The sequence below is a fragment of the Megalops cyprinoides genome, chromosome 21, assembly GCF_013368585.1.
Source record: "Megalops cyprinoides isolate fMegCyp1 chromosome 21, fMegCyp1.pri, whole genome shotgun sequence".
Lineage (NCBI taxonomy): Eukaryota > Metazoa > Chordata > Actinopteri > Elopiformes > Megalopidae > Megalops > Megalops cyprinoides.
The window spans coordinates 26,112,936-26,129,464 of record NC_050603.1 but is presented as its reverse complement, the minus strand read 5'-3'; the positions used below and the strand labels follow the sequence as shown (position 1 = coordinate 26,129,464).

The window sequence follows — 16,529 nt, the reverse complement described above, 5'->3', positions numbered from 1 at the left end:
GATGGGAGAAACTTCCAGAACGACAACCATCACTGCAACACTTTATGGCAGAGTGGCCAGACGGACGCCTCTCCACAGTAAAAGACATATGAAAGCCCGCTTGGAGTTTGCAAAAAAGCACCTAAAAGACTCTCATACTCTGATGAAACCACGATTCAACTGTTTGGCTTCAGTTCTAAGCATCATGTCTGGAGGAAACAAGGCAACACTCATCACCTGCACAATACCATCCCAATGGTGAAGCATGGTGGTGGCAGCATCATGCTATAGGGGTGCTTTTCAGTGGCAGGGACTGGGGGACTGGTCAGGGTTGAGGGAAAGCTGAATGGAGCAAAGTACAGAGATATCCTTAATGAAAACCTGCTCCATACTGGGCCGAATCTGGACCTTCCAACAGGACAATGACCCTAAGCACACAGCCAAGACAATGCAGTTGTGGCTTAGGGACAACTCTGTGAATGTCCTTGAGTGGCCCAGCCAGAGCCTGGACTTGAACCCAATTGAGCATCTCTGGAGAGACCTGAAAATGGCTGTCCACCGATGGTCCCCATCCAACCTCACAGAGCTTGAGAGGATTTGCAGAGAAGAATGGCAGAAAACCCTCAAATCCAGGTGTAACACTTGTTGCATCATATCCAAGAAGACTCGAGGCTGTAATCGCTGCTAAAGGTGCTTCAACTAAGTACTGAGTTAAGGGTCTGAATACTTATGTCAATGTGATATTTCAGTTTTCTATTTTTAATAAATTTGCAAAAAATTTCTAAAATCTTGTTTTCGCTTTGTCATTGTGGGGTATTGAGTGTAGATTGATGAGGGGAAAATTCATTTAAATGATTTTAGCATAAGGCTGCAACATAACAAAATGTGAAAAAAGTGAAGGGGTCTGAATATTTTCTGAATACAGTGTACATTGTTGTCATTTGACCTAGACCACATCCTAAAAGGTTATCACTATCATCAGGCCAGTGTAAGTTCATAATGAGAGGACACCGTTCAAGTTTCAACGTTATAAAGCACACTTTGCATGATTAGTTCAATTATATCACTCCAATAAACAATTGTAAATGAACTCCAGATTTATGAAGCGTCTTGGCTAGCATTAGTGTGATGCACAGCACATATGCAATGATTTAGTCTATGATTCTCTTCAGAGCTTGCCCTTCAAACTGCTGGATCTGTTTTCTGGACACAGTAGGTCTTAATTATAAGATTACAATCTCCACAATCTCGTCATTTGCTTTCCCACTAAAGAGAGAGGCATGCTCTACTTGGAGGAAACACGGTCTCTGTTTGATGGGCGGGGTGTCTATTGATGACAGTTAATTTTGTCACGCCTTTTGAAAAGAAAAAGGTTTCGACTGAAAGTGACAGAGGAGTGGAAGCCCTGGAACAGGCATGCATCATAATGTCCTCAGGAATGACCCCTCAGATGCTTGGAATCAATTAGTGGAGCTGTCGGTAAAATTACGTCTCATGTTTATTTAAGTCTGACACCCTACAACACTCTCCCACCAAAGGTGGGAAAGAAAAGCAATAAAAGTCAGTACTCTGAGTTCCCATCTTGAGAAAAAATTGGTGCATTAATGCTGAGCATTGTAAGTGGTACTGAACACTCCTGTCCTTGAGGAGAAAATAGGTGTTATATGAACGTAGATGTACTATAAAAAGATACACTTATGGAAAATGCCACTTACAGGGAAAAAAATATACATATAATTTTTAAAACAAATTTCTGTTGTTTTCATGTAGTCACATGAAATATCCAATAATATATTAAAAAAAAAACACAAACGGCAAAAGGCATGTACATTGTAACCTTGTTATACAAATACAAATGTTATACAAAATTAATCTACTGTACAAAATTACAAAAGTACTGTAAAAAGGGTGGTATATTCTGTTTACAGCTAACAGAATCTCTAATTCATAAAGATAAAGATTAACACACACATAGATTCACTCCCACATGTGACAGGTAAACAGCACATCCATCAGTAGGGGAGAGAAATATGATAATCCACACTGATTTGATGCCCCCAAGTGAATATTCATTTACAAACAACTGAATAATGGTGGTCTTCATCTGGTATCTGATGAGGGCCAGCCTGGCTGAAATGTTTGTCTTCAAGAAAAATCTGAAGACACATCTCTTCCGTGCTTGCCTGAACACCTGAAACACTATCACCTAAAGCAATTTCTTTTATCATAAACTTTGTTTTCCAAAAAAAAAAAAAAAAAAAAAAAAATTATCTCTACCAGCTAGCTTGTACCTTGTCTGGCAAACTATTGAGACTTGGTCACGCTGCACTGCTAATATACTGCTAATACTCTGCCTCACTTGTAAGTCACTTTGGATAAAAGTGTCTGCCAAATGAATAAATGTAAATGTAATGTTTGTTTTTGCATAAATAAGTAATCACTCGCATCAGAGATTCAGATCAGTGTTTGGGGTGCAGACCTGAATCTGCCAGTGAGCTGGCTTTCCTACTTCTTTCAGAATACTTTGAAAATTGCAATATCAGTCCACTGCCATATGAGCCCTGAGATACTGGATGGATGTGGATGCACTGGAATATTAGATTACTCATGCTCCTGCCCTCTGCTTGCAGTATCCCCTGGTAAAAAAAAATCTCTTGCATCATGAATCGAATTTTGATTGGACATTTTCCAAATCCAACTGTAAAGACTGGTAGTCAACCCTAAATTTGATTGTTTAACATGCTACAACCCTCTGCCTGCTTTGATGAACTACACTGAGATAAATGGTGAGGGATTAATAAGAGAGAAAAAGCATGAAAGAAACAGTTAAAATGGACTCAACAAATATTGATTATTTTGCACTTTGTTTCATATTCTGTACATTGCGTGTCTCCTAAGACCACCCCCTTTTCTTTAACCACCCTTGCGTTTGTGTTATTCAAGTGGCATCTCTCAAAAATATCTCACTTTCTAAAGGTGGCAGAAAAGTCTTGATTTATTGGGAATAACATGCCAAAATCAAGGCCATGGGAAAGCAACACATTTTTCTGGCTGTGTTGGCTGAGTCCCAGACCTTTCAAAATGCTCAAATGCCAGCCAAAAACAAGAAAAAAGAAAAGGGGTCTGCAAGACCCAAAAGGCTCCTGAGTTATCATCTGTCCATCACTGCAGAGGAATGCGTCCAGACAATGCTGTAACAGCCCCTGAGCCTTCACAGGTTCCAGCACTGAGAGTTTACCAGAAGCTTTAAATGGACGAGACACTACCACAGCTCTAACCTTGAACTGATTTGATATATTCTTCACCCATGAATGTGCTTTAAAGATAATCTCTCAGCAGCGAATACAGGCATTTAGAGCTGTGTCTATGCTCTTTGTTGGAGGGACTCTACTCTTGGAGTGAGCCTGTGGAAATCGCAGGGTTGTGACGCTGCAGGGCATAAAACTTTTAATAGACATGTGAGCAGTCAGGTACAAAGAAGGTCAATGGAAATCATTGTCTGGACAAGGAAATTGGTTTTTTCCTCTAATGCAGGGGTGTCAAACATACGGCTCGCGGGCCACATCCGGCCCGCACATCTACCAGAGGATGTAATACAGGCTTTACTATTTGCGTCAACTCTTTACCATTACCACAAAACGTAATTCGTCATCCATCCACTAGGTGGCAGCAACCTATTTCAACTGAACAGCTAGTCATCTTTCATGACTAAAGAAAGATCGCGATCTAGCTACTTGCTGGCGAGAAAATGTTGTCAAAGATAAGAAAAGTTGATAAAGAGTGTCCGGCCTTTCAGGAAAAATGGACAAACGCCCACCTCTTTTGGGAGGTTAACAGTAAGTGTATCTGTTTAGTCTGCTCACAGCAAGTAGCTGTTCCAAAGGAGTATAATATTAGATGGCATTACCAGACCACTCACGCTGAGAAGTATGATCGCTACACCTGCCAGTTGCGGGAGGAGAAAGTGAAGGAGTTGGTGGCTACATTACAGAAGCAGCAATCAGTATTCACAAGAGGCCATGAAACAAGTGAGGCTGCTGTAAAGGCCAGCTATCTGATAGCCAATGACATCGCGCAGGCATCAAAGCCATATTCTGAGGAAGAGTTTGTAAAAAACTGGTTAAAGCAGCTGAACTTGTGTGTCCAGACAAACGACAGGCTTTCGTCAACATTAGCCTCTCCAGAAACACTTCAGCAGCACGGATTGAGGACAACGCTGGACAGCTGACACAAAAACTCATTCAAAAAGTTCAGGGATTTGTTGCTTTTTCCGTCACAATTGACGAAAGTACAGATATAAAGGATGTGGCACAGCTGGCGATTTTTATTAGAGGTGTTGACTCTACTTGTAACATCACAGAGGAATTCTTGGAACTGGTACCCATGACTGACACTACTATGGCTTGCGACATCTTCAGTAGTCTCGCTGCATCATTGGATAAATTGGGAGTGGACTGGGCCCGTAAGGATGGAGTCAGATTTATGTCAAAAGTTGTGAGCGCAGAAAATATTCTCGCGAGCGTATGAAACATGCTGCGAGCGTATAAAGCATTCTTGCGAGCGCAGAAAACATTCTCGCGCACAAAGCAGCCACCACGCTCGAGGGAATTTCTGCTTGGCGCTTGCCAAGCAAGCATGTTTCCTGCGCTCGCGAGAATGTTTTCTGCGCTCGCGACTTTTGACATAAATCTGACGCCATACGTAAGTCTTGCGACTGATGTTGTCTGATCGGTGTGAAAGCTGGAGTTGTGGCCAGACTTCGAGAGGAAGTGCAGCAGTGTGGAGGGGGTGAGTTTTGGAATTTTCATTGTATACTCCACAGAGAGGCACTCTGTTGTAAAACACTGAAAATGAACAATGTTATGGCTGTTGTCATCAGAACTGTCAACTTCATTCGAGCCAAAGGGCTCAATTACCGCCAATCTGTAATATTTCCTTGTTAAAAGATATGAAACAAAAAAGTTGGAAATGTATTGAAATGGAATCAAATAAAATAAATGGGAAATTAGCCTAGTAGTTGTTTTACTGATTCCCAATGAAACGGTGTTCAAACTGTCTTGAAAAAACGAATCGTACTGCCATGCAGATTTCATGGTTGCCGTTTTTGAATGGATTGTCAACGATTATTTGGCCCTCGATGACCTAGAAATTTAGTGATGTGGCCCTCAGTGAAAATGAGTTTGACACCCCTGCTCTAATGTCTACATGTGCTGTATGATTGTACAAATGCTGCCTCTGGAATGATGAAGCTATTTCCTATACAGCACACTTTAGTTTAATTTCACCCAATATGCTGTAAAAGTTTCAGTATGTGCTCTTAGATATTACTCTGCTTCCATAGTGCATTCATGTGCCAAATATTCACTGGATGCTAATACTTGGTTATTTTCTAAAACACATATATACAGATAATCCCCTTCCATTGCTACCTGTCTACAAACTGTAGTAGGAATTTCCTATCAAATTTCTTTGGTAGGAATTTTTTTTCCTACCAATTTTTTTTTTCCAAAAAAAAAAAAAAAAAAATAGCCTCATGTCTCTCTGGTCATGTTGGAGGCTTGAGAGACTGTTATCATCTTATTTTGAGAGACAGGATTTTGACAAGTTTCCTTTGTATTTGAAAAAAGCTTGCTGAAGGCAAATTTGGATATAATCAATCCAAGCCTCAGCAGCAGTCAGTGCATTGCAAAAGAGTGCATTACCAGACCTTGGAGAGAACTGTGCCACAATTCAGATGCAATTAATTTCTCTGCCCGTTGCTGGCACTGTTTGAATAAATCAATGAATGCCAGCGGAAATGTAGCTCCTTTATATGATTCCACAAAACGAGACCTGAAGATACTGTACATTCTGTTTCAAAGCACCCACTCCTGTCAACACCTACTTTGTGACATTTGGATTTAGATTGCTGGAACATTAACTGTTTGATTTTAGCTGGTATTTCACCATTGAACACAGAAACCACATTAAAATGCAGTCAGTTTTGCAATGTGCCCAAACATGGTGATGGTAGCTTCTGAAACAAACTATTGTTCAGGGCTGCATTTGAATGTTAAAGTCACAGCCCCAGGATGAATGTGCACTCAAATCAATTATCTGCTTCAGTGTACATGGACGGAGCTCTTCCTTTATTAAAATGAAACGCAGAACAGAAGAAGGGGTGGAAAATATGTTGAGATAAGCAGAATCAGTGGCATTGCTGTAAAGCCATTCACCCCGCATACCACTAACCGCTCCTCTTCACAGTCATGTCCTTGCTTTGTCCAGACAGGTTTTTGTGTGAGTATGTCTTTTTTCTCCTCAGCATACACCTTTGGTACGTGTGTAAACACGCCGCGGTAACAGCTGTGCTTAATCCCCCCTGGTACGCATCCATGCCAGTCCCTCTTGCTGGAGATAGTTAATCACACTCAGGACAACACTCCTGTTGACAGTGCCCCCCCCCCCCCCCCCCCCCCCCCAGTGTGCATGTGCCTTGGATCCATTGGCCACAGAAGTGCCGGCTATAGAGAGAGAAATACTGCCAATAAAAAGACAGCACCGGCCTAAATAACTTACACATAAATGGTAGCAGCCTTATGAAAAGCCTGCTGCAAAGAAGAGAGCCTTGGAGCAGGTACTAATGATGTTGAATGACGGTTGAGGGCATTAAGCGGAGCGGGAGACGTGCCACTGCTGCAGAGAGCATGCTGGAGTTGATGCACAGTAACCATGGGAGAGAAATGCTGCAGGGGGCACAGGCGGAATATAAATGGGAGCCTGCACCGAACCTCCGAGCATGCCTGGTAATCTCGCAGCCGCACTATGGCAACAGGTCAAGGGGCCAGGATGGGGTTTCTCCGAACAGGATACCGGCCCACGGCTGACAGTGCTGTCAGATTTTAATGGACGAGACCTGAAGGAGGGAAGTTCAGTCCAATATGTGCGAAACAGAAATAGAAAATGTATGAATGCACACTGCAGGTTCTTGTTATTTTTTGTGATGGGGGAGTCATGGGGTATAACCAAGATTGCGGAGGAGTCCGAGACAGGTCTGACATGTGACAAAGAAAGTGAAACAGCATGTAACAGCTCAAAAATGATTTGAGACATTGCTGCTGAATTATGAATGAGATATTGGGTTTTCCATAGGCTTTCTGTGGTCTCAGACCTGCAAAAGGCTCTATTTAACACCCCAAACCAAGTGAGCTGTGGTGCCTGGCCCTGTTCCTGTTCCCACCAATGTCAGTAATTTTCCTTTGTGGATTGACATCTGGGGGCACAAAGTGGTCTTTGGAACCAGAGACTAAACATGCATGCAATATTAGCAGTGAATAATGCATTTAAGTCATATACAAACTGGGCTTTGAATATTTCATGTGAACATTAATAAATGCATCGTTTCTTTATCTTATGGAGATGTAAGGGATGTCAAAGATTGTGAGATAAGGACAGTAAAGCTGCATCCTGGAGATAAGATAAAATGACCTACCTTATTGGGGTTGCTGGCAGTAATTATCCACACGCACTGGGAGTTGCTCTCGTACTGGATGGGAAAATTGGGGGAGGTGAATGTCCCAGCAGGCCCTTGCAAATTGGACCCACAAGTTTTCACTGAAAGGGAACAAGACAAAAAAAGAGTTATCAATTTTTTTTTATTTTGATGTTTACCAAACCTACAAACAGTTGTAGGTTTGTTGGTAAAAAGTTAGCTAAAAGTTGTTAATTTCCTACAAACGCTTCCAATAGCCACAGAGGTTATGTTCGAATTAATTAATTGACTCAATGTTTGTCTGTTGATCTTCAAATATTTAGTATGATTGACTATCCTTTCTCCTGTCCTTCCCCAAAAATCCTGGCAAGGTTTGCAGACTCAAGACCTAGATTACCAGAAGACATGGAGAGCGTGCTGGTTGTAAGCAAAGGCTTTAAGACATCAGTGATTAACAGTTCTAACGTCTCTCTACATGAATTATGGCACGCCGTCTAGATGAGTTCATTCCAAATGAAGCTTTACCAAAATCAACACAGCTTTGATTTATCATCTTAATGAATAAACGCTCAATATCATTTGTTAAATTCATATGCTTGGGTGTCTGTCTCCAAAATTACTTACAGCTTCATAAAAAATTTAGTACACTGAGGCAAAAGAAGGATTAAAATACGTGTATGCATTTTTAAATAACAGGCCTTCTTAATTTTGAGTTCTCTGAGCATCCATCATCTGTGATGTCAAAGTGACAGTGTTTTGATGAAAGACAGTGAGGAATTATCTACATTGGCAGCAGGCTTTATCTAACCCTGACATCTTGATTGTTCAGAAAATAAATAACCGATTATCTCAAAAGAATACACAGGATTTGTGGCCTTCAGATACTCGACGTTTCTCCTCTCAGAAACTCATCGGCACATTATGTCAGGGAGCTCAGGCTAGGACTCAATTGCAGACCCAAAAGTGCGTCGGTTTCCGGGCAAATTTTACGAAATCACAAGGCAGATCGAGAACCAGTTCACAGGCAGGGTCCAAACCAGAGAGGCAGTCCAAGGGAAAATCCAGGTACGGGAAAGTCGGAACAGGCAGGGTCGGACAACGGGCAGGCACAATCGGGCGAACAAAACAGAGCGGCAGGCAAAAACAGATCAAAAACAGGCAGGTCGAAATCGGGAAACAGCAATAGACGAAAAAACGGCGGGGACGAAACAGTTGGAAAATACTGCTACGAACTAGCAACAACTACACAACAAACAGGGTATATATAGGGAGAGTCTGATGAGGGGATGAGATGCAGGTGTGCAGGTAATCAGGCGGAGACAGGGCGGAGAGCAGGGCAGGGCTGAAACACAAGGGGAAAAACAAAAGCACATGGGAAAAAAACCAAAACACAACGGCTAGGGGGCGGGAGCACTGACACATTAAGTAGCTGTTAACCAGAAAATGCCCTTTGAGGGGAAGCAAGGGCTTCAAGCTTTCCATAGCTGTGTAGTCAATGTACAGCTTGACCACTAATGATACGGTCATGCAGTATCATCGTAATCTTAACAAACAAAAACAGGGGAGCATGGTTGACATAATCACTCTAAAACAATGAGCCAAAATGCCTTCCTGCATGGATAACAACACCTCCTCATGCTCTAAAGTCTGAAGTGGTAATCACCAGGTCCCACTAGCACTGAACATAAAAACTCCCATGGGCATGAGATATAAGACATAAAAACAGTGCATAACATGGAGTCTGGTGCTACAGTACTGCATGGATTCTGTATGTAGAATATGTGGTTCTGCGCTAACAAAGGGGTCACGAGGGGCTCTGTTCTTTCTTTGTACCTCCAGCTGGAATACAGTCCTGCCATTTGCTCCAGCATTGTGAGAATGTTAACAATGCAATAAGCACTTCCATAACTTCTTCATATTAAATTACTCTGCTGTGTGCCATCCGCATAGCATGATCAGAGATTCCCATTTACTTACCTGCAAGCAGTAATAATTTAGACGAAATAATGAAAGCACATAATTTAACAGTTAAATTGAAATTTGTGATTAACATACTGTACCCTTGGGCTCTGCGTAAAATATAGATCCAGGCAATTTTCTGCATGATTTCAAGTGGCATCTTAGTTAATTAGTTTGTACAGCCTTTGCCGCGGGAACAAACAGACGCTTCCATGACACAGAGGTTTGGATTTAATGGGATTCAAAAGGTCAGGGCCCTGCTGTGAGAAAGTGTTGAAAACTTGAGAGGAGTTCAGGAAGTGACAGGGCTCCAGCAGAACCTGGCCACATGCTGTGACATGGCGCCAACCTTGTGCTGTAACATTTTTGGGAGGAGCAGTGTGAGGCGTTTACCAGGGACTGTTAGTGCCTCCAAGGAGGGAGGGCTGCAGCCCTTGGCAGCTGGTCCCGCTTGTTGCCACGGATCTGGGACGGCACTGACATCAGGTCTCCATGGGACGCTAACAGAGCGGCTCACACACCTCATTACTGTTCACACCTCAGCCTGAGTGACCCGGGTCCCCAGCCTAAGTGGGTGAGCCCAGGTTTAGGATGAGCAGAGGGCAATCTTTCACAGACATCCCTCACTGATGCCAATGTGTTTCTGTCTTCACATAGCACTAAGTGCAACCCACATGCTTTTGGAACCCTGTCCTAAAAGCTGATTTGGTTATCTGGATGGCTAATATCTGCTGGTGTGTGCCTTGGCTGACAGTTCAATTATTGCTCGTGAGACAAAGTGCTGGGGAGGCTCAGTTTACACCTTAGCACCCACATGGTAACAATTTATAAAAGTAAGAGCAGCTCGGTAAACAAAAGGCGCAATTCATAATTTGAACATACAATTCTAGAACTTTGCCCTTTCTTCTAAAACAAGGCCAACAACAGGAAAAGATATGATAGCTGCGCAACATATATTTCTGCACTGATACTGTACATTTGGGTATAGTAGATTTTACATTTATAATCAGTAATCTTAACATTTTCAGTATATGTGAACACATGGCACAGTGATAAAGAGCAGGCTCATGTGGCCGCTGCTGTCATCAAGCTACTTGAATTGCCTCAGTCAATATACAGGTAGTTTACATACACAAAACGTGAGAAATGTAAGTAGCTCTACGTCATCTACCATCTACTACACAGAAAACATAAAAGAGGGGAATAGATAGATGTAACCTTTTTAGATTTGAAGATGAATCACAGACCTTGTATTAGTATAGAGGACACCAACTTCTAGGGAAACAGATCATTTTTGCCTTTTATACTGTAAAATATATTGGTTAAAGCCCAACATGGAATTCCCTTTTAATCATGTATGGGCTGGAGGGCTTTTAATCATAGAATTCATATGGAACACTAAACCAATATGGAAGGGTCTTGTCCCTTTGATATCATAATGACTGCGTGCAGTAGTGAGAATATGCCCATGATGTCATAATGATCGCCTCCAGCAGTGAGAATATAGCCTGCACTGGTATTGCTTATTTTACCACTTATCATGGTGTCTTATGTTTCCCAAAATTGGGCCTGACCTCTATAAGAAATTGAACTAATTCAGGGAAGGAATACAAAATTGGCCTTTGGGAGAGCAGTACAGACGAACAAAGTAACCTGAAAAACAATTGGCACTGAGAATGATCAATGACATCATTATCCCTGGACCAAAGTGCTTTGCTTCTTTTTTTTTCTTTTTCCAGCCAAATGCAGACCCAGCCTAAAGGCTTTGTTCACTTGCTCGAAGGTGTCATTTGTAATTCTCTCTACATCCAACAGGGTTAGAATATATTTTACTGTAAATATAATACTAAATGTCTAATCTACAATGCATAAAACCATCCAAAGGACTACTAAATTACCATAATCAGAATTATATTAAAAAACTGGACAGAATTTGTAATTGTGATGAGCTGTGTATAAATATGTATGTAATATGTATTTTGTGAATTTACATCCTAGTTTCAATTAGATTTTATTCAGTACATGTGAGAATACAGCAAGATCATGGGTAGATTGTAATCACTCTTAAGTACTACTGTTTTCTTAAGTGGTGCAGGCTCCAGGCCAATATTGCATGTTCCACAGCATTGTACAAGGCTTGCTTGCAACGTGAAATACTAAAAAGTGACATTTGATCTTTGACAGTATCTATTCCTTTGATTCTTTTGATTAGGCCGTTTGACAGCCCGCTGGCTTCCAGTTCCACTTCAGTCTATGTAGAGAATCCATTGTGAAAATCAATCACAAAAGGCAGAAGATGGTTTTAGTAATTTTACTTTAGCAGTAAGAATCAAGCAAGAACCAATTATTTATCTTTTGTATCAATCTCAATCACTATCTTATGTCTATTGTGTATATGATTATTATAGTAATTGTCACACAGCTATAAAGAATCAATACAGCAAACTGGGACAAATAGACTTTACATCTTTAGTGACTGATATGCTCACCAAACCTCTGAATTTTGGAGAGAAGGTGGCCAGAGAAGGCTACATTCAACCAACAGGACTGTTGCATTTCAACAGTAAGGGTCAGTGTCTTTACCCCCTTGGATTTGTTTGATGGATGAATACTTGATGCTGCATGTTGTAATTGTCTGGGGGTGTTGTGGACCTCCAGAACACCATGGCAACACAGAGCTGTCACAGGGAGCGTTGCAATATGTACACAATGAGATTTTAAATTACACCCAAAATGCATTTCCACAGGGAATGAAAACAATACAGTCAAGGGGAAAAATTGCCTCTTTCATACCAAGCACACATTAAATGGATTTAATTCCCTGTTTCCCAAATAAAAAAAGGTTTCTCCACTTTAATCACTGTTTTCTTTAAACTAATGAGTACATTCACCAATGCCTAAGAACAAAAGTAATGAAGTTGCTTTGGTAAAGTATGTAACATAATGTATGTAATTAACATATTAACATATTAACATATTAACATTAACATATTTTTGTAAATGTAACATGTTACACTATAACATGGATTTTTTTCCTAATCTGAAATGTAACATGTAAGAAGGTAACATGCATTTAAAAAAAGATTAACACTGACAGATGTGTTGTGCAATGGTTGATTCATCCCATTATAAGCAATAATCTATATGCAAATATGGCTATTGACAGATTAGGCGAGTTGTATTGACCCATTCATCACAGATTAAACATACAGTATGACCTTCTGTGGTGATACAGTTCACTGGCCAAAGCTAATTCTTATCATGATGTGAATATTAACATGCACCTGCACATGCATCAGGGCCCCCTGGGAGCAACTGGTAAAACGAAGGATCATTTCGTCCTGCTGTGTAAGAGCTGTATGACAATGTAAAGCAATGGTGATTTGCTGATCTCAGAATAGTCCTTAGCACATCCTATCTCAGTAAAACAACACCTACAAGCCTGACAAGTTCACATCACGCCCCCCCCAGTGAAGATTCGAGGAAGGTTGAACCAAAAGACAGATGCAAGGAGCTTGAACAATACAAAGTTAGTACGGGTTGATGCACTGAAAGGTCTTGTTTGCATGTCATTCATCAGAAAAAAATCAACAGAGGGCCACATGTAGATGCATAGGGACTATCAGAAATGCAAAATCAGTAGTCACTTCCTGGAACTATTGATCCAATCAGGGTGGGACCAGTTCCAGACAAGTGATGGGAACCAACTTAATTGATATCAAAATTGAATATGTGGATTTTAATTGAGGAGATAACAATGTCTGTGCATTTTAGGAAAACAATCAGAGGTGCATGCTTAATTAATGAGAAGAGAAAGCCCCAGAGGAGGAAAGCTTTTCCTGGTCTCCCAGTATAAAATACCACAACGATAATTATGCCTTGAAGTTGTCCTCATCTCCCAAACTCATTTTAGTCCCTAATTACATATAATTAAACTGTCGGCTTGAAATATTGCAACATTTTAATTTCCATTGTTCGCTTAAGAGCAGAAGCCGAATATTTAGAATCCTGACTCTGGCCAAGGAGAAAAGACATAAACACAGGTGTGTACTACAGCATTTCTCACAGCAGGGACGTCTCTCTCTCACCAAATGTCTGTCGCCAGGGTGTCTGTCCCCTGGGTCCTCTCTCATGCTGGGGTGTCTGTCCCAAGGGTTGGACCAAATTTACTATTATCTTTTTATTTTTGTATGCAAGAAAATGGGACCAGAACCCAGTTCATCTGTCTTGGATCCTGTTTTCAATGGTACATATTTTTGTTAAGATTACTAATGATCTTGGCAGTGTAGTGTATGACTGCTTCATCCCTTTGATTTCATGAGCAGTAGAGTCAGGCAATGCCAATTAGTACACTCACCCCTGGGTGATCCTCATAGCCATACCCACCGGCCCTCCTCACACCCCTACCCCCAGGCTATCCTCAGACCCATTCCCTACCTCCCCTTGCACAGATTATACCCATATCCAGGTCAACTACACACCCCTCCCCAGGTCATCCTCTTAGCCCTACCACAGGCCACCGTGAGAACAGATTCCAGGTGGCCCTTGTTTGTGGCATGTGCTCACCTTTGCACGCAGGCCGGTGGTCGCTCCAGGCGGCGAACACTTCAGCAACACGCTGGCAGGTAATGGTTTTGGAACCCTGTAGCACATGGTCCTCATCACAGGTGAACTGGGCCGTGGCTCCGATGCTACAGAGGTGAAACACGCAGGGGGTATGTTAACACATAACAACTCAATAACCCTCTCAAAGGCAATCCTGGGACCACTTCACTTTAGAGCTCTGAAACTGCTTCATTTCAGGGAAAATAAGAGCCATGGACATTGGCTGGTTTCAGCCTGCTGCAATACTCTGGTAGATGTAGTACAAAGATACCTGATTGACATGGGCACAGTGAAGGAAAATGACTGACAGATAATCAGCTACAAGGACAACACCTGTGGCAGTTCACCTGACGCAGTATTATTGGCATGTTGTACTCATGGGATAGCTCATTCATAATGCAGGAAGATATATGGCAGACGTATGACACTAAATTACTACAATTTTTCCCATGATATCCCATGATGAAAACTAAAATGGAGTGGTCTTATTTTTAACAAAAATGTTAAGTAATAATGCACTTATTAAATGTTAATACACATTAAGTATGGTTGAGTTAATAACTATTTGTTATATTAAAGCTCTAATTATGTTTCTTATCATCATGGGCAATGCATTTACATTAAGTATATGACTATGACTATAAAAGAAATCATTGTGGTTCAACACTTGAAAGATATTTCAAAATGTAATTGCATACCTTAAGAGACATGTGTGAGTATTTCAAAGGAACTCATTAAGCAAACATGGAAGCGTTATGGTTCTTTGCACAACATGGGCCCACAAATGAACTCCCAAAGTGGGAGAAATGATGGCAGTGATCACTCAGCACTTCTAATGAGATTACCTGAAGTCGGAGCCAATTCGCCGGCCATTCTCTGGCTCCCCTGGGTCCGGACAGGAATTGGACGCTTGCTTAATCCCTCCTTCGTTCACTGTAAGAGTGGAGGAAGGCATGGAGATCAGTGAGGTGGCACTGCAGTCAGCTGCAAAGGAAAAGCAGGGGATCTCATGCCAGTTTAATGCCATTGCTTAAAGGGTTTCATAATTAAATGAAAATGATCATAAGCAGAATATCTCACATGGAAATTGGCCAGTACATAAAAAGGAAGAGAGTGCCTTAAATTCTAGTGGAAATCAGGAAGCCGTTTGACCTTAAAGGTCCTTTCTGATTACCTCAGGGAGATCAAAAATGTTCCAAGCCTGACCACAGCACTGTCTGGGGTTGGTTTTATTCTGAGCACCTTCCACTGGAGGCTAAAAAAGGTGTATCACTTTTTATTTTCCTTCTGAATAAACCTGTTTTCCACTCATCCCATTAGTATTCCTTGTCGTGGTTTTGTGGACCTCTCTTAAAAGCGTTAATTAAAGCGAGGCTGCGTCCATGCTTAACTGAGCTCTCAGATTTGAAGGATATGTTGGACACAATCAGACTAGCAGGGGAATGTCAGGCTCACTGGGTTCCCTGCACCCACAGTAAGACAGTATCTGCTTTTAATAAGGTGACAGTGCTTGGACTCTGTCTGCTCCCTTTGGCATAGCCTGCTTCTTTCAAATACCCGTCTGAGTGTATGTGTGTATATCTGTGCGTGCATGTGAATGTGCATGTGTGTGTGTGTGTGCGTGCGTGTGTGTGTGTGTGTGTGTGTGTGTGTGTGTGTGCATGGGCAAGTCTGTGTGCATGCATGTATGTGTGCACATGTCTGTGTTCACATATGTGAATGTGAGAGTGTTTGTATATGTCTGTGTGTATGTGCTTGTCTGTGTGTTTGTGTGTGTCTATATGTGTGTTTGTGTGCCTAAGATAGAAATATTGTAAGCAAAATGTTGACTTTCCAAAAGTTAGAGAATTAATACAGACTGTTGCTTGAATCCCTACCCAAACATCGCTGTTTGCCTCATTAGATTAAAGGGCACTTCATCATCTGAATTTTTTTTTTTGTTCAAATTAAGTGGCGGAACACCACCTCAAAAATCTAATAAATGAATATAGGTCCCTTAGGAATGCAATCATTTTACAGTGGTTTGTTTTGTCAGTGTATTTCTTTACAAATTAATCGCAGCATAATTGGAAACACATCACTCAAGCCTTGCAACATGTTACACATATCTGGGAGAAAAGAAATCTTTACCCAGATATTTATGAAAAATATTGTGGCTTTCTCACAGATGGTGCCCATTATTTTTTAATGATCAGGGAGACTGTTGTAGCCTTGCATGACACACAATGCACAAAGCCTGTGCCGTTTCTGCCAGCTTCTTCTGGCTTAACAGCAGAACACCAGAACAGTAGGTCAGACCATGGCCTGTGCATTATTCATAAATCTGAGAAGTAACAGCTGCAAAATACCTGCTCTTCTCTACCTTGCTATTCAACAGGTGTGTGGGATGCAGTTGCACAGTACCAATTGGGGACAACATCTCAGACACTGTTTTTTTCTGAATGACAGACACTAAAATCTTTGGTTTGATATTCGGCTTTGATGCTTAAAACATTGTTATGGTTAAGCATAGCAT

At 41.4% G+C, this 16,529-nt stretch overlaps 1 protein-coding gene across 2 annotated transcripts in view; it reads right to left on the bottom strand.

The window, feature by feature from the left end:
* Window positions 1–16,529, bottom strand: part of csmd3b (CUB and Sushi multiple domains 3b) — a 523,594-nt gene that overhangs the window by 230,206 nt on the left and 276,859 nt on the right. For both annotated transcript variants that reach the window (XM_036516253.1, XM_036516254.1), the window contains 3 exons: window positions 14,860–14,947; window positions 13,976–14,100; window positions 7,451–7,572 (listed from right to left, as the gene is read on the bottom strand). In XM_036516253.1, coding sequence (XP_036372146.1) covers window positions 7,451–7,572; window positions 13,976–14,100; window positions 14,860–14,947 — 335 coding nt within the window. The remainder of the gene's footprint in view (window positions 1–7,450; window positions 7,573–13,975; window positions 14,101–14,859; window positions 14,948–16,529) is intronic.